Source organism: Venturia canescens, chromosome 8, assembly GCF_019457755.1.
Source record: "Venturia canescens isolate UGA chromosome 8, ASM1945775v1, whole genome shotgun sequence".
In the NCBI taxonomy this organism is placed as follows: Eukaryota; Metazoa; Arthropoda; class Insecta; order Hymenoptera; family Ichneumonidae; genus Venturia; species Venturia canescens.
In genome coordinates, this window is record NC_057428.1 from 21,685,285 (window position 1) to 21,703,545 (window position 18,261).

Consider the following 18,261-nt stretch of genomic DNA (forward strand, 5'->3'; position numbering starts at 1 on the left):
TGCATTTCTGATTTTTGTATTTTCTTAATGTGCACTTTTTCGCGTTGAAAGCCCGAAAAACCACGCGCAGCGCTCTTCGCATCTCCGAGGGTAGAGGAATTATTCAAATAATGTGAAAAAAAGAGACAAACAGTCGAGAAGGAATATCGAGAGATGAAAAAATGCGCTTCGGATTCTAGGTTTTTGCATAATTTAATTGGATTCTCTGAAATTAGCATAGCAAACGGCACGATAATTCTTTCTCTTGTATTTTATCACTCTTTCGTTCGCGTTCCATTCGCTCTCCCCCTCCTCCCTCCCGCTTTCTCTGTTTCGAGCATTCGAGTGGAAAGAAGGCGTGGGCGTCGGGTTGCAAACTTAGTACGGAACAGCATTAAAATTCCCCAATTACTTGTTTCCCAGCTCTAATCTCCAGCGTTATCCTACTTCGGTATTTTATATAATTAAATGTATATAAACATAAATTGCATCTCGGTAGTCGGTGTACGGGAGCAAACGTGATATGCGAATAATGAAAATATTTATTTTTCCCGGCCCAAGCAGTTCGTTCGTTCTCCCTTTTTCCCCTTCGCCAAAAAAGAGAAGAGCGAAGAACCCGATAGAAGAACGGCTCCAAGTCCGAGCCAATTGACGCGCGACTAAATGTCGCACATTTTTTAACGACGATGTGAAAAAAACGTGAAAGCAGACGACGGACAGGCGATGTGCGGAAGAGAAGAAAATCAGGTTGAACACTGGACGAAGCAGCGCGTATGAAGATTGGCCAGCAAGCACATTGATGGAGCAGGAGGGAGGGAGGGAAGGAAGGAAGGAGGAGGGAAGCGGTAGGTGTTGTTGAGGAGCTTGCGATCGAACGCTCCGAACACACAGGCCGGCTCTCTCGGTGTACTCACTTGTGGACCCATTCTATGAGAGACTGGGTGCCCTCTGGAGTTGCGGCAGGAATGAAATTGGTAACATGCTCCCAGGCGGACAGAAGTGCATTCACCTTGTCCCCGTATTTTTTTTTGCTGTCACTCAATGTAGCTTCAAGCCCCTGGAAAAAAAAAATGTATTTCGTTAGTATTCTCATCGCCTCGCAACACACGTTCATTCACATTTATTTGATTCGATCGAAGCGAAACACGCTTCTTAACTTTTATGGATATCAAATCGATGCGAAAGAAAAAGAAAAGAAAAAAAAAAAGGAAAAATCGATCAGAAATACTGCTTATTTTGATGAATATCGATTTATGCAAACGAATGATTCATGATACGACACGAATGAACGATCCTCCACAAAGAACTGCGGGATCCACTGTCAAATCAAGTGTCTCAACCGGATATCGTCATTGAAAAATTAGTGATGTAATTGTATTGATGTAATTCGTGCTCACTTTGACCAGTCCAATTTCGTTGAGCGTCCGATTTCCTATCATCCCGAAATAAGCACTTGGACTAACGATAAATATCTCGTCGATCAAGCTCTGTGAGATTATACACGCGGCTCTGTAAACTGTCAATGCAACCAGTGTGAATTTCGTCCACGTTCTTGTCTCCCCCCCTGCACCCACTCCCAACTCACTCGCTTCTCTCATTTTCATAATCAAACGGATAAACAAACGGCCCGAAACAGATCCCGAATGACTCATGCTGGGTACTTTTGCTCTTCCAAGTGTACGCGCGCGGGTCAAGAGATCCCGATGGACGTCACAAAAGCTTTCCTTTATTTTTCGTGCTTTTTTTCGGAAACTCTGACCAAGAAATAGGTACATAAAAATGGTTTTGATGTTCGACAAAATGATGGTTTACGAATGAATTAATGCCGTTCGATCCTTGAACTTTTGCCAATGAAACTCGATTCCTTTTGCCTCGTCTTTTCTCATTGGGGTAGCGAGCAACCGGAGAGACGAAGACGGTTGAGGGTGGAAGAAGATTCGACGGATGACGTTAGCGAGAATAAGCCACGTGTGCGTTTGTGTGGACGGACAAGTGGGGATGAAAAAGCGGGAGACTTTTGGTCATTGCGCGAATGAAATTGAGCCCGGGCGAATAAACGCAAGGAGCATCGAAACAAGCGACGAGAGGTTGAGTGTATTTTTTGCCCTCGTCGCGATCCCGCGAACCGTCCATCTCGAAAATCCGGACGGCAGTAGCCCCGCAGCTAATTCGGTCATTCGTGAAGTTGAGACAATGGGAAAGAGAAAATAAGAAAAAGGATGAAATTGCCGGCACCGGTAACGCGACAAGGAAAACGACATGGACGAGGAATAAAAGTGAAATAAATGCAGAAGTAAAGAAAAGGTGTGCTGGCGAAACAAAAACGGAGGAACGAGATTTTTCGCCGTTTTTTCTCCTCCCTTTTTTCCGCCCCCCGACTCTGGGCACAGTCGCTGTTCGTCACGATCTATGGAAACGAGGGGGCAAGAGAGGAAGGTACGAATCCTTGGACGAGGGTAATATGAGAACTCGAAACGAAGAGCACCAATAAAAAAATGATCCGGCGACCGTCGGGAGTCGAGCGTGCTCCGAGCGGTGTGAAGAGCAGAAAAAGCTGAATCGCGTTCGTTAAAGCTCTCGCATTCGACCTTGTCACCGTTTATCCTCGCATTCGAACTTGCACTTTCTCCCGAACGGGAACAAAAAAGTAACACCCCCGATTCGGGAAGCTCCGACATTTTCAGGTCACTCGCGCGCGAGTATCATCCGCCAGGTAGACATTTCGGGGAAAGATGTGAGAAACGTATCAGAGTCCGGAAGGAGCGATAAATATTTGAGGCGAAAAGCTCCTCGACGAGTTTCCCAAGCTTCGGATGGCGTTCGGGCGCTCGCTACTTTGTGAATTAACCAGCAACGATCCGAGTGAAATGTTCAACAGGCTCAAATACCGCGATTCTCGTTTCGCACATTCGTCTCTCGAACATAAAATGAATTTTTTCTCCCGCGTTCGCGAGAACCGTAGCTATATCCATGCGGCGTCGGATCTCAAATGCATTTTTTGTTCGTTCGAAGCGCAGCATTGTATTATTCAGAGGATTTTTCTTGTATATCAAGTTTCTTGCGGTTGATACGAGAGCAGGGAAAACTCCGTTGCACTCCCCCCCGGCCCAACATTTACATAAATAGTACGTATTATTCTCAATAGGAGAATACAGTAGAGGATCGTGCACAATACGCAAAGGAGAACAAGAGCATACGCTGGATGCAGTTGTCGGTAAATTTATGGCTATTTCTTCGGGAGATTGGACCCTCGGATTATTCGCAACTGCCATTCGCATGAGCAACGTTAATTTTCGTAGCGGGTCATACACCCAAACACACATCGATTATCTAAACGAGCCTCCTTCCCGATGGCCGGCAACGGGAATATATACAGGCTAATCGATATTCGATACTATATTCCAACGGCAAAATCGTCACAATTAATTCGCAGCCGCGGCCCTCCTTCCACCGGCTCCATCCTACCTGCATACGATGCTTCGCGACAAAAGAACCGAAACAATTTCCTCTCTTCGGGGACGCTAAAGAGAAACGATTTATAGACGTCCCCGGGCGTATCGCACCACCCTCGCGTACGTTCATCCACCGTGAAAACGAGAAACAGCCGAGAGGGCATCGAGTGACCGAATCGCCCGGAGCAACCTCTTCCCAATATTTCTTTTCTCTTTCCAAAGCGAATTTCCCGCTCGAGCTACTGGAACGGAGATTTTGAGCTCGAGCGTGTACGCGAGCAGGGCTCGCTCCGAATACCGGTTAATTGCAATTGTTAAGAGATCAATTCAGGGGAGATACAAAAATAAGATGAAGAAAGAGAAAGAAATGGAATGAAATAAGCGATGAGGATTCCCGCCGCGTTGCACCGGAGAAACGGTCCATCGGATTCCGGCGGATTTGAAAACACACAGAAAATTCATGCGGTTCGTGACAAAAGCGTGCATAGGATCGCGCAGGAAAGCGAGGCTGACTCCGCTGCAAGCGATTCGTGACGAAAGCCATGCACCGAAACTGCTGGTGAAGTAAGAAAATCCTTGTGACGTCGTTACTACATGTCTTGAGGAAAAAGGAAAACTAGATTGAAGCGAGGCGGGAGAGGCAGAGTTTCGAGTGGTGTTCGCCGTCGGGGAGCGAGAGGCGAGTTCGCCAAGTGCAGCGCGGAGAGTTTCAGGGGGAAGAGGAGTTTCGAGAAGCGTCAGTGGCAAGCGAATCCTCTGCATTTTCTATTCTACGCGGTTAAACTCTGGCCCCAAGAGGGTTCAAGTACGTGCAAAAGCCTGTGCGGACTGCGAGGAGAGTCTACTCGCAGGAAACCGTTCGGGTTTCTCGCGACTCCTCGTCCTCGACGGGACGAAGCACCGATTGTATGAAGAAAGCTCATAAAATACAGTCCAAAAAAATACAGCAAAAGACGATTCGTGCATCATGCAATTATGCGATCGAAGGCAAAAATTTTAAGAATGATCGATGATCACGAGGTCGAATCCAAAACTGTGACCTCAAATTTTTCTACGATGCAGATGAATATTTCACGTGTCGATTATCCAAATTCGGGCTGGATTAATTGCCCATAAAGTCGAGGATTTTGAGGCACGTCGTTTGTCGAATCAGATCACGAACACTGCTTTTTTCCCTCAAAATCCAAGATTATTCATCAAAAAACCTATTTTACGATAACCAGGTTTTAATAAAATAATCTTACAAAAAAGTTTTGATTTCCGGTTGAAAATTGTGAGAACGACGAAGTAGTAGGGGAGACCGGGGCAAAACGGGATACTTAAGGAAATATTGAACTTTTCAAAAGTTTGGGAAGCTCTGTCTATTTTTTACGCCCAGAAACTAAGAAATGTACTGAAATTCTGTTCAATTTTCAAAAAAAAATTCCGAGGCAAAACGGGGGTACCGACTCCCGTCACGAAAAAAACGAGGCAAAGACTCATGAAATTTTTTTTTACTATGATTTTATTTGAATGCACCTTGGGTGCATTTCACACCCGTATAACCGAGTGCTTCCGACTTGCCACTGCAAGCGTTGAAAGCGATCTCGGCGCTTACAGCGCTCGAATAACGTAAGTCGAGCGCACGCTGTGAGCGCTCTCAGCGCTTACAACGCTCTAACGTACCTCGAACGCACCCTCTGTAATTCAACGACGCTGAAGTTTGCGACGTTGGAGTTGAACGAAATGAGCGAAAAAAACATTTGTAATTCACCAATTTTTTTATTTTACGAAGTATCGATGCAGATTGAAAAGCTACGAATTGCAAACTCGACAGGGAACGAAATTGGAGAATTACTGGAATTATTAGAGGCTTTTTTACATCATTTCGTTGGACTCCAACGTTGCAAACTTCAGCGTCATGTAATTCAGTTCAAAATTAATGATATGACTAATAACGAAGATTGCCAATGTTTATTTTGTAAAAATTTGTATTCTTTATCCACTGAAAAAAAAAGATAAAAAGATTTCTCTCACTTTTCGAGTATCCCGTTTTGCCCCGGTCTCCTCTATTAAAAAATGTGGCAACGTTACAACTAATGCGCCAGCGGCCATGCCAAGTGTCTTTTGTTTACAACTTTATATGAAAAAAAAACTACAGACTCGTTGACGATATTATTTTTGAAGTTTTCACGAATTGCTGTGCTACGAAATACTTATGTACCTTTAATCATGTTTCTTAAAATCGACAACACGAATATTCAACAGCGGTAAACGTAAATCAGAACAGCTACGAGTTCAATTATTTTGTATACTCTTTCTTGACTCCTTTTTTTTCAAGTCACGATCGATCATCCTTAACAAGTCGAATGATACATCGAGTTGTCGGTGAAGGAAGAGTACACGAAGAGTACGAAGAAGGTGAGCGTGAGCAAGTACATGGTTGTCCGTAAAAGTATAGAAAAAATAAATAAAATGGGTATATTTACATCGAATCTTACCACGCACGACTTTTGGATGTGCGAAGACATTCAGAGGAGTGTCTTACGCTATAGCGATAGTGGTTTGTCGATGCGACGAGTTGGGATTGGTAGTTGGGAGATCCGTGGAGGCCGGTAGCGTAGCAGTAGCCGCCGGTGTGAGCGGTGATGAGAAGCTCGTAGCTCGTAGGGGCGCAAGTTGAGCTGAGACTGGTTCTGCTCGTTCCTGGCGACGACGTCGACAACGAAGACGACGACGACGACGGAAGGAGCAGGAGCCTCGGCTCCCTCTGGAGCTTGCACGATTTAATTACGTTTCGAGGATTCGACCTGTTTCGACCTCGTCCCGAGCACCGTCCAGGAGCAGAGAATTCACCACTCGTGGCGGACATCAGCAACCTCGCCCGATCCTCAACGCGCTCGGCCGATTTTTCACACCCCCCCCCCCCCCTCCCGCCCTCTTCGACCCCCGAAACAAATGACCGAAGGCCTCCCTCCCGCTCTTACCTCTGCTTCACTCTTCCCCCGAGTGCCGGTTACACTTTTTTTCTCAACTCTTCACTGCTTTCAACCACCCACACTCACTGTTTAATCCTTCCGCTGCGAGGCCCTCCACCCACGCCCCTGAAACAGACAAACGAAAATCAAATTTTATCGATTTTTCATCGAATCGGTGGACCCTTATTTTTAGACTAGAACTATAATGACGTTTCGGTATTTATCATGAACCATTGCTCGCGATGAAAACCGAGATGGTTTTCGAGGTACCTTCTCCGCCTCTCTCTCTCTCTCGCGCGCGCGCGCTCGCAATGTTCATTCACGCGTCATTATATTTTATACGAGAGCCACGGCTCATGAATGCGCATTCTGTTGTCCTCTACACGTATATTTATCGAGCACGAGAATCAATAACGCCATCTACGTGTGCTCGCAATTCTGCGTCCAGCAACGTCCGAAACGTTGTCAAAACGCGGAGCTATTTTTTCTCATGTTTTTTTTCACAAACCTCGAGAGAACGGCGAACGATGATGAAACGTATGTTATGAGAAGGATATTGAAATTCGGGGAAGGTTGCGCGGCCGCGGGACGCCGTATGCATTTATTTTGTTGCCGAATATCCCGATTGTATTCGGTCCTTGATTAAATCAATTAGCATTCCACGGGTTGGCCATAATTACAAATGAAATATTAATTGATCAAACGTACCAATGAATTTTTCATTGCTCGAGCGGAGGGATCCAGTCCGATGAATAATTCAGGCGCGATTTTTTAATCGAAACATTCACTTGCGTTATGAATAACGCGCGTGAAAATTTAACGAGAACGTTGATATCTGCGCGCGGGAATGAAACGCGCTTCGTTGCCTCGAATTACCGGGCGATAAAGCAACAGAATTTCCAACGACTTTGCAGAATTAAGCTACTCAGCGAATCCGATGATCAAAATGATTCTGCAAATTCTAATTATTCCCGGAACATCTTGAACAGCAGAGGGGAGGAGGGAGCATTTCACCGATGCGCGTAAACACACCGCGCTCACCGATTCTCCGGTCCACGAGCCGCGATTACGCGCTGCGAATCACATTGAAGGTAAACAACGCTCTCGCGAGGCAGCGAATTACTGTTTCGGACAACGTTCCGCGGGCACAGACGTGCGCGCTTCCTCCCGCTGCACTGCGATCGGATGCTTTCTTCGACGATTCGAGCCGTGCAACATCGAGGACTGCCCAGGCCCCGCGAGCTCTACGGTTGAGCACCGTAATGACCTTTGCAATCGAAGCGCACTATTCTTACATAAACGAAATTCACGTGCGTGAATTTTTCAGGGGAAAATGATCGAGGGAAAAGCTTCCGTGGCGGGGCTTTCGGCGCAGCAGCACGCGTACATACGACTCAAACTGGTTTCGTCCTTCCGCGTGTATTATACACGCAGGCACAGCTCTACAAGCCCGCTGTAGGCGCCGGATCTACGTATTGTGTTTTATTGGCTGTCCCACGGGGAAAAAGGGAATGATGTTCGTTCCGTATATCGAGGGCGCGCGCGGCGCGAAGCTCTTGTACTCGCTTGGAAGAATCTCCGGAGGATCGTGAGTCTCGAGTCCAACGGGGACGCCACCTGGCAATATCAGTCGCTCCGCCTGTTCGTGCATGGAGAAGAAAAATTACTCGGCAAACTCCTCGGTTCATTTTCCCGAATGGAAAACCATCGGAACTTGGGATTTTTTAATCGAATCGCTCATCCGGTGGACTCGCGGGCGCATCCCGGTAACACGACAGACGCAATTTCTATCGCGCGACGCATCACGTATTAATTTTACGGCGATCTTTGCATTTCGAGCGTGCCAGCACAGCAGCAGGCCGCCGAGAAGAGCCAACGCGGCGTGGAAACTACGACTTTTTTCATTATTCACAGGCAAAGGGGACGAGAGCGCACATAAACACTCGTCCTCTTTCCAGAAAATATATCACACGCGTGCATACATGCCGCGGAGGTGAGCCCGGCCAACAATGCCCGAGCGTGCATACGAGCAAAGAAAACTCGTAGCTCTTTATGCTGGCCGAGCGCACCGGCGAATGTGCACCAGGAGTTAACAACGTAAGAGATGAATATATACGGGAAAATAAATCCAAAAGCGGGAGCAAGAGAGGAAAAGAGTTTACGAGTGTGTTGAGCGAGCCCACTGCGAGAAATGTGCACGGAGAGATGCTGCTAAAATGCTGTTTTTATCATCTTTCTCCTCTCCCACCTCCCGCGCGCCGGAGGGGCTCATCGAGAGAAAAAGAAACGATAGATTCTCGTGTTGTCAACGAGGGCATTCGTGCGCAGAGGAATATAGAAAAAAACTGGACAATCCTCTGGGAAAAGTGTAAATCGACAAAAAAATTATGCATAAGAATCGCCCGTTGGGGCACTTCTCATCAAAACTTTATCTACAACTTTCCACAATGTTGTCTGTATGTGACTGCTACGCGGGATTTATTCTCGTCCAATCAAATCTCAATGTCAAATTCAACTCGTCCGTTCGACCAATTTTCCAGAGACGCTGAACTCTTTTTATTCTTATCTAACCAACTATACATTTCGGTAGAGCGAGTCGTTTCATTTTTCTCGAATTTCGGGGGGAAAAAAACACGAGAACCAAAAGTTACGGAGAGGGTGCAACGATGGCCGACGCTCCGTAAACAGTAATCGCCAATTGCCATTTGCAATGTTTCCGTATATCGAGTCTCCGCGCTCCTCTGCTCGCGTTTTTTAAATCGCAAGTCGCTGCTTTCCTGCGGTGCCTGTTTTATCCTGTAGGACAAGGTCCTTCGAGCGGTGTGTTCGTACGGCAGGAAGTACGCCAGGGTGTACGTGCGGAGAGCGAGCGAGACAGAGCGGAGGGATGAGAGAAATGTAGAGACCGGAATTCTCTCGTGGTTCCGGTCTTCCCGTTTAATTATGTTGCTCTCCTCGTCCCGCTGCACCTCCGCATAAACATCAAAACATTTTCCTTTTCTCTATATCATTCGCCTGCTTCTTTTTGTCTCGGTTGTAGAACACGAGGGTCAAAGTAGGCGGAAAATAAAATTTTGTAAACTCATCGAATGATATAGGAGAGCGCGGCGAGCTAAAATTTGCAGCATCAAACGAATCTCTGCGACGAGAATCGCGAGAAGAAAGCTTTCCTCGTTCGCGCGGTGGTGTATCGTCCCGTTAGTGTTTTGACGAAGGAGCTTCAATGCCAAGAGTATTCGTGGCCCTTTGACTGCGCTTGTGTAGCGAAAACACGGCGTACGCAGGAACACGGAAAAGTCGTAGCCTGGTTTGGGCAAGCGGAAGCGTGACGCGCTCGTAGTACACGCGGTGTTCGCGTGTATTTGGCTGTTCGACATTGACTAACCTGCATCCCACGAATAGAGAATTACACAAAGAGACCCGCGTTGAAAATACACTGCTGCGCCTGGTAGCGCTGGTATTCGACAACTGACTCGAAAAGCAATCAACGATTCGACTCTCAACGCGTTTTATTCGATCGGAAGTTCAATTGGGAAACGAATTATTCATTACGCATTTGCTCCTTCCTTTCGCTGTTCCGCGGGCATTGCTGCTAGGAACACAACTGTTTAATCTCTGCGCGGAAAATAAATGAAAGTATCGGTATTTATGATCGCGAAGAGAAAGCCGCGGCGCGCTCGGCGCTATAATTAGTTCGATGCTCATTTAACAATGAGGGATTACCCATCATCGGTCCCATTCCTCGGGAAATTTAATCGAGCAACTTTTTCCTTATTTTTGGATACGAAGGATGACTGAAAGTTGAAAAATTGTGGATATTCGGTAAGCCCTCCTTGATTTCATGCCTCGTTCATGAAATAATCGCAACCTGGAGAACCACCACCTTTCAAGGGACTCGAATCCCCTCCACTTTCCATCCCCTTCCATTGCCCCTGGCGGGCCCAAGATTTCCAAGACTTCAGCACTTTCGAGAGGTTCATTTCCGGTTGCAAGATTATTCCAAAAAATCCCCCTTTTTTTCGTCTCATGCTCATGGATACGGAAGCAGAGTTATCATTATCGTGTGAAAAAACTCGTAATTCGTGGGAGGAACGATCGCTCGAAGAATTGACTTTTGGTTCATTGGAAAAGCATGTGCATTCCTTGTAACGAGATGAGGGGAAGGGGCGGAAGGACGCTGCGAATGAAAATGTGGGTTTGAGCAAAGAACATTGCCCAAATGTGCTTTCTATTGGTTTTAATATACTCTATGTACAACTAGTAGATTGGAATCTCATCAAAAATAAGTCATTTGTTGTACCGCACTCTTGTGTGCTCAAATATTACAATTTTCGGGTGAATATTTAACAATATTTTTCTGCAAACACTCGTCACGGAGGAACAGGTTGTGTAAAAAAATGTGAGTGCGGAGGTCAATCCGTAATTCGGTGTGAATCTCCCCACCGGGCTCTCTTGGAAGTCAATTCGTTAGGACGTCCAGTCTCGAGACATAATAAGTCTTATATACGCTACCGAAGTTTTTATAATCTGCAAAAAAAAACGGCATAAATACATGGATAATACAGCCGAGATTGTTAAAAGCCGCGATTTCTCAATTCGAGCTTAACTCACAGACACGAAATTCGTCACGGAGAGTTCCATTATTCCTCCAGCTGTTAATCCCCGCGGGATGCTTGCCATTGCGATTACCAATACCATCGCTTGGCCAGTTTTCCCTGGCATTTTCCACCAGTCGCTCAAGTACGTATTTTCCCCAATCTGAGCGCACTGTTCTCACATAGAAAAATTTGTCATTCGTTCCTTCCAACGAGCGAGCATTTCGTGAGCTTTTTTTTATTATCATGCAACGAATGAGCTTTACGAACGGTCCATCGCGACCCGCGTTGCAACCGAAGCTTTGCGAAATTACGATAAATCGATTGTAAAAATCGTGACGAACACTCGCGTAACGATTCACGCGATTTTTAAAGACTAGCATTTTCTCTCGTTTTCAACGAAATGAAACGGTGAATATGTGTGACTTTGCCGCACAACGAAATGGTGCTGCTTGAGCGCGGAGAAACGACGGAGGGTTTCTTGAATTGATACGTAAAAAAAAAAAAAAAAACGCACACGACCGCACGGAACGAGGTATTTTTTATCAATTTTTCAGAAATAAAAACGTTTCAGCAAAATCATTTGCTCGGGCAGCAAATATTTTTTACAATAGGCTGGCTCATCGAAAATATTTCTTTCCGTGCAAATATATCGTTTTATAGGAATACGAAAAATGTTTACGCAGAAAAAAATAGACTCTTTCATTCACTGCATACTTGTCTTCGTAATAATCGGTATCTTTAGATATGTATCCGTTAGTTGTAGCGTTATATTTTGTATAAATTGAAACAATCATTTGTTTACCACATCGACAAATTATTTTGCACTCGTCCATAATATTTTGTCCGACGTATTCGACTGTTTTATTTGATTCGGGCAACAAAATTTTGAACGTTTCAACTAAATTTCGTTTTCAGTGCAGCACACTGGTAAATTTTATTCGGTTGATGTTAGCTTGATTCGGGGCTTGTGCGCCAACGCGTTTTCCGTCGTGATATATTTAATTATTCTTGCTTAAGTTAAATCCAAGTGAATAACAAATGTTTGTACGACGCTGAAGTTTGCAACGTTGGAATCGCAACGAAGTGAGAAAAAATAAACAACATTTGTGTAATTCGACAGGGTGTGAACTTTACATCGAGCAAAATTGAACACATCGTGCATCTCCATACGACCCAATGAACCCGAACCGAAATAACTTCCAACAAGTCCAATCAAACCATGCTGGCAAAGAACAAGGGCAAAAAAAATTGAAATCTTAATATATGTAGAATGAAGAATTATCATTTGAAAAAACTGTAGAGAGATCTGTCACGATCGTCATGAATATTTATGACAAAATCATAATGGAAATGATTCTATTAGAAATTAGTCGATAAACTTGAGAGCTGCTGACGAAGCAGGCAGCTCGTACATATGGAAAGATTGACACGTTTCAAAGATTTTCCGCCCAGTACGAGCGGTTCTGTGCGAAAAGTACGCAGTCAACGAAAAACACGAGGACATATAAGAGTCGAGAGGAAATGTCGGGTTGCTACGCGCCCGTACACTTGCTACACTTGGACAGTTTCAACGATGGAAGATTGACCGGAGAGATGACACAATGTCGAGTTGCCCGATGTAGAATGATGTACGAATTGCAAATTCGGCAGGGAACGAAATTGGAGAAATTACTGGAATAATTAGAGGGTTTTTTAAAATCATTTCGTTGGACTCGAACGTTGCAAACTTCGGCGTCGTATGTTTGTACCTGTCCCTTGAGAATTTCTCCAATGTAGCAAAATATGAACAGATTATAAGTAATCGTCACAATGTAAACACCGTAGGTGACAATTGCAACGTAGTCATGGGCTCGAAGTTGATGCTGGAAAAGAGTGAAGAAAGGAAAGAAAAATAAGTGGCTGATGCTCTCGTCCAATATTCTCTCATTGAAAGAACGAATGATCTACCGTGAGTCGCCATCCAAGCGAGCAAAAGAAAAACGTCGAAGAGACTACTTCGGTTAAACAAATCTCGCTGAGTGCGTTGTCGATCGTATCGGCCAGTCTGAAAGGAGAAATCGATGCGGATGAAAAAAAGAAGTTTCTTCCGTGAAATTGCGTTTGAGCAGCGAACGAGAGTTTTGAATTGCGGTGTATTTTTTTTAACGATGTTTTCTTTTCACATTGACGAGGGGAACGGTGTATGAATAAGAATAGTTGTAACGACGAATGCTACCTGATCGGCCAGCACCGTATACGCATTCAATGACGTTCTTCTCGATGAAGAAATGTTCACACTCGCTCTCTCTCTCTCTTTTGAATACGAGGAAAGGAAAGTACTAGAGTGCTTTGGAAGGAGATAAATCTCGAGATGAAAAAGTAGGAATGATTTGATCGTTGTTGGCGTTATTGCGCATTGATGTCTGACCGAAAGAGTCGTTTGCGAATTATGAAAGAAGGTGAGAGAAAATAGGAGTGGCCAATCACCTAAGTAGTCTAACGTGATATTTAACGACCACGGAAACGCGAGTATTGAGAAGTTCGACATCGCCGTCGAGATTATCGAACATGGTTTGAAGACGGTTCATGATAACGTCGATCTGGCCACAAGCGTGCCACACAAAAGTCGCGGCCAAACTGCACGACGAGATGATGGTCGTGTAAGTTACAAAGGCCGAGACGATGGTCGTGTAAAAAATGATTTCGTAGTTCGGACTCCTTTGGGCAGCGGGGTATCTGTCGTAAATCTGATAAGCGAACGGTCTGATCGTTTGGTTCAGAGCGTTTATTTTTTTGCCTCTCATCAGCGGCAGCACAGCTTGATAAAATATTCCCGCGGTGTACATAAAAAAAATACACAAAATGACCATTTGACGCCCGTTCGAAGAACTTTTCCTCATAATCTCCCGGTCCGAGGGACCCGTGGCCATCTTCCAATCGTCCCGAACGTGTTCTAAGCAGTATCTTATTGATTTACGCCGGTAAATCATCCAGTAAAATTTCGTAAGGTTCGCCACCCGGAGAAGTATCGGTCCGAACAACTTCATTTTCCCTTTCAAATTTTGCTTCGTATATACCAAGTGCAGAACCATCGGTATCATGAGAAACACGATTAGCAGCAAGCTTATGGCGATGAATATTATCGCGAACAAAATTTCCTTTTTCTTCGGACTTATCTTCACCAATGCCCAAATACCGATTATCGTTAGCAATCTTTGCAAGAAACCTGTGGTGTAAGCGAAATCGCTCAAATAGTGTTCGTTCTCAACAGCGATATCTGTCAAGCTCTTGCGACGCTTCACTTCGACGGACATGATTATTGTTTTACGGCTTGGAAGCTACTGCGCGCGCGACGGATTTCCGCGGAGTCGAGGCGGTGCTTCCAGCACCGTCGTTTCTGTAAACGCTACGAATATACAGAGACGGCTAATTATTCATTTCACTGGGAGAACTTGACTCGCGCCCCCCTTTTTTCCGACTTCTCTTTCACAATTATGAGAAACGTCCCTCGGGAAAAACTTTTCTTCCTCGCTCTTACAAACACGTTTCGAAAAGTTACTCGTCTCTAAACTTTTCACTTGCATCATGCAAACGTCTCCGCCGAGCTCGATAGAAAACTACCATTTAATTTGTTAGCCCCCACCCCCACATATCGAGAGACTCTCGACAGGGACTCAGTACGTTCGCAGCAACGAACGTCGCTGACTCCATAATTGTCCTGAAGTTTAGCTCGATGGAAAAAAAAAAAAAAAAAACAAACAAACGTCAAAGTTATCTCGGACCTTTTTCGGAGGGGTTTGAGATCTCCGAAACAGTGTACTTCACCAGAGAGAAAGTGGAGAAAAATTGGTTTTTTATTATCGATGGAAACTTCAACACGATCGAGACGATCCGTAAACCGGTGCATCGCGCCTTACTACCGTTGCAACACGTACGAATACGCCTGGTCGATACGTCTCAAAATCGGTCAGTCACTAAGAAGGCTTAAAAGGCTTTTAACCCCCCGACCCACGAGCTAGAGTATTTGCCTTGCGCCCTTTTCGCTCTCAGCCGCGTACCCGAATACGGGGTGCTCGGAAAGTTGCGTCTTCCCAACGACGCGTGGTTCGTGCTTCGAGAAAGTCTTCGCCCCGTGAAGAATGAGCCTCTGCCCAGGTTTCTCGAGAAAACGTAGCCGGATTTGAGATTCCAAATCCGGCAACGAGCGGACGCGAAACTTTTCTAAATATTTCATTCCCGGACGCGACCATCGACGCGGGCACGCACATTTAGATAAAATATTAAGGTAAGTCTCTCGTATGCGAACTCGAGGAATTCGATGCAACAAAAGGAGCTTCCTCCCACAGGAAGGATCGTTTTTTAAGCGACGAAACTCCGTTGACGCAAATACGAGCTTTCGAATACTCCGTATATGCAGGCCGCGCGCGTATATCGGCTGTTCGTATAGAGTGTGGCGGATCGCGAGCCCAGCATGCAAGCTTTGACCCTGCGGTTAACCCTCAAGTTCCAAAGTACCTTATATTCCCGTCTCTCGCTCTTTTCCGCTCCCTGCGCTCGCTCGCTTTCCAAGATTATGCGATCGCAATTCGTACTTCAACGAGCTTTGCCGGGGATGCCTGTGTAAACATAGCCGCTCGCTATGCCGCCGGGGCAGGGGAAGATCGAACCGCGAAAATGTACGAATCGAGTGAAACGGTATCGTTTGAGAAATTTTCATTCGACATTCCTCTTCGTTTGTTCCTCGTACTTGAATCTTTTTTTTCAATCCAGTAGTTTCTCATAGCGCAGCATCGATCGGCCGTTTCGTCTTTTTTACTAACAAAATAACTCAAGCAAACTTGCTCCGCGTGCGTGAGTAATAAAGTTGACCAACTATTTTCCAGCCAGAGGATCGAGTCTAACGAAGAAATGTTTTGGTTCCCGAAAGTACGGGAATAAACGGTAAAGCTTGTATTTATGATGCTGAAGTTCGCAACGTTCGAGTCCAACGAAATGATATTTAAAAAACCCTCCATTAATTCCAGTAATTCTCCAATTTCGTCGTTCCCTGCCGAATTTTCGGAGTTCGTAGTTTTTCAAGCTGCTCCGATGCTTCGTGAAACGAAAAATCGGTGAATTGCAAATGTTCTTTTCGTCCACTTCGTTGGACTGCAACGTCGCAAAACTTGCGATTTACATACATTTATACTTATCGCAGTAAGTCTGACACGATGAATAGCACTCGAAAACAAAACGAAACATATCTCACGGGACGAAAAATAGAAAATTCAAAAAAATTACAATGCCCTTTTTATAATCGGTGGCCAAATGCTTCGAAGATTCTTGCAAAACAATATATTCCTAACAACATACAAAACGAGTCCGTTCTCAAAGTTGGAAAGAGTCTTCTTTTTGAGTATTAATCCGTCGGTACATCGCAACGGCGAGTGCGAGGTTGCTGAAAATTTCGAAATCTAAATTCTTTGCCACATAGTCCAACCGCTTGAAAAGAGGTTCCGTAACTCGATTTTCGCCCCCGTCCTGCGTAGGCTGACGGAGCGATTTTTGAATCGATCGAACCGTGTCTAAAAGAATATCGATTTCGAAAATTCCAAGTGAGCTTGTCCACTGATCCGCGTGCTCTCACCGAGCGCATCATCAACTGGCCCCTGCAAAGTTTCTATTTCTCCAACATTTGATATAGTGCGACGCAGAGTGTGCAAGCGGCGGATGTGTGCGCGCACACGTGTACACAGCTCCATTGAAAATGACGTCGAGCAGCGGGGCGTCGTTGTATACAGCGAGGCAGAAGAGAGATGCTTTTTGCGCCGAGGATCAGCATCAGCGTCGCTCTCGTGTCTGTGAATTCGTGTGCCTGCTGCGCGAAGGTGCTCGTTTCGCGTTGTAGTACGTCACTGTGCGGACAGTGGAGAAACAAGGACGGCAACGGCAGGGGGGACGTTCCGTATTCGGCGTTACACATCGCTCGTGGCTGTGTGCGTGCTCGAACGGAGGACACGGGCGGGGGCGATTCGTACGAGTGCGCTATATCCCCTTTAAATCTCTCTGGCCCGTAGAGGCCACACGAGGCGAGCAGTAGGGTGCGCACGAAGTTGGAGAGAGCGAGAGCAGAAGCACGTTTCATACGGAGACTCAAGGCTGTGTCGTTAAATATCATCGTGGGAGCAGGTAGCGCGGAGACGGGGAGAAGCATCGCCCCGCGAGCAAGGAATCATTGCATCGGGGACTTGAAAAAGACAATGGAAAGCGACACGAGCCTCTGCTGGATGGATATTGGACCAAGTGGACCAAGGGCCGGGGGGAGAGGCAAGGGTGGAAACAGTAAAAAAGGGAGGGAGCGGTGGAAAAAACTTCAAGGTGTTAAAAAAGGGGTTGCGGCTCAGCTGCTCCGTGTGTGTAGAAGAAAGCTAAAGAGGAGTTGCACGTTCGATATCCCTCCGCACACATGTTGTCTGTGCGAGGGAAAACAAAATGCGCCGCCCCACCCCTTTCATGTTTCATTAATCGTAAGCTACTACTCAATGGATTCCGATAATCGATAATACATCGTTCGGTGCGCGTTACGGCCAAACAAAATGTACGCGTGATCTATTTTCAAAAATCTTATTCGATCCGCAATGATGCGCGATTCGGGGGAGGAAGAGCGAGGAGCTCTTTTGCTCTCGCTCCAAATCGAGCCGAATGCTGTTTTTTTTTTTTTTTTCATTCTTTTTTTCTCATACGTCGAACATTATTTCCAGTCATCGTGCTTCCATTACGAAAGCCCACCGGGAACAGCAGAGAGGGCGAGATCGAATGAAGGAAAACTACTAATTCCGAGGTGAAATTCCCGCAGCTCGACCGCGATCCACGCTACGATGAGTCAACGGGGCGAGTTGCAAGTGCCGAAAAGTATTTTGGCAGAGTTGGAACATAGCGATGATTTCACCGCGATATTCCGATCGGCACGAGCATCTCTTTTACGCCATTGCAACTGCTCCAACCCCGCGATCATAGAAACTTCCTTCCAGGACACAAGTGTTCGTTACAAATACAAATACATCGCGAAAAGTACGAAAAGTTAGGAGTCCCCGGGAACGAGCGTATTTGCATGTTCGTTGACAAAAAATCTTGACAAGCGCTTGATTATGACGAAATTAATGTAACGCGTTAATTAAGAAAAAAAGTACGGTGAGCGCGGAGCCTGGGATTTGGTGCGCGGTTGCGCCCACGCTGGGCGTAGCGCGGACATGGAAATTTCTACGCGCAGCCATTCGCTCGCGAGAGGCCAAACAAATGAAAATAACAACGAAATAG

At 45.7% G+C, this 18,261-nt stretch overlaps 2 protein-coding genes across 2 annotated transcripts in view; both read right to left on the bottom strand.

Moving 5' to 3' along the window:
* The window catches only part of LOC122415066 (serine-rich adhesin for platelets-like), a 39,967-nt gene that overhangs the window by 13,157 nt on the left and 8,549 nt on the right, over window positions 1-18,261 (bottom strand). The window contains 3 exon segments of the mRNA XM_043426877.1: window positions 894-1,036; window positions 1,377-1,495; window positions 5,900-6,514. Of these exon segments, the coding sequence (XP_043282812.1) occupies window positions 894-1,036; window positions 1,377-1,418 (185 nt within the window). The 5' untranslated portion in view covers window positions 1,419-1,495; window positions 5,900-6,514.
* Window positions 10,611-14,443, bottom strand: LOC122415060 (odorant receptor 2a-like). Its single transcript, XM_043426871.1, has 5 exons — window positions 13,453-14,443; window positions 12,934-13,030; window positions 12,735-12,848; window positions 11,000-11,155; window positions 10,611-10,915 (listed from the first exon to the last, which is right to left on the bottom strand). The coding sequence occupies exons 1-5, from the start codon at window positions 14,277-14,279 to the stop codon at window positions 10,856-10,858; spliced, it is 1,254 nt and encodes a 417-aa protein (XP_043282806.1). The 5' UTR covers window positions 14,280-14,443; the 3' UTR covers window positions 10,611-10,855.

Coding starts and splice junctions, on each gene's coding strand:
- LOC122415060 (XM_043426871.1), bottom strand. CDS start 14,279: ATGTCCGTCGAAGTGAAGCGTCGCAAGAGCTTGACAGATATCGCTGTT. Junction 13,031..13,452: donor TATCACGTTAGACTACTTAG/GTGATTGGCCAC, acceptor TTCTCCTTTCAG/ACTGGCCGATACGATCGACA. Junction 12,849..12,933: donor CGCTTGGATGGCGACTCACG/GTAGATCATTCG, acceptor ACTCTTTTCCAG/CATCAACTTCGAGCCCATGA.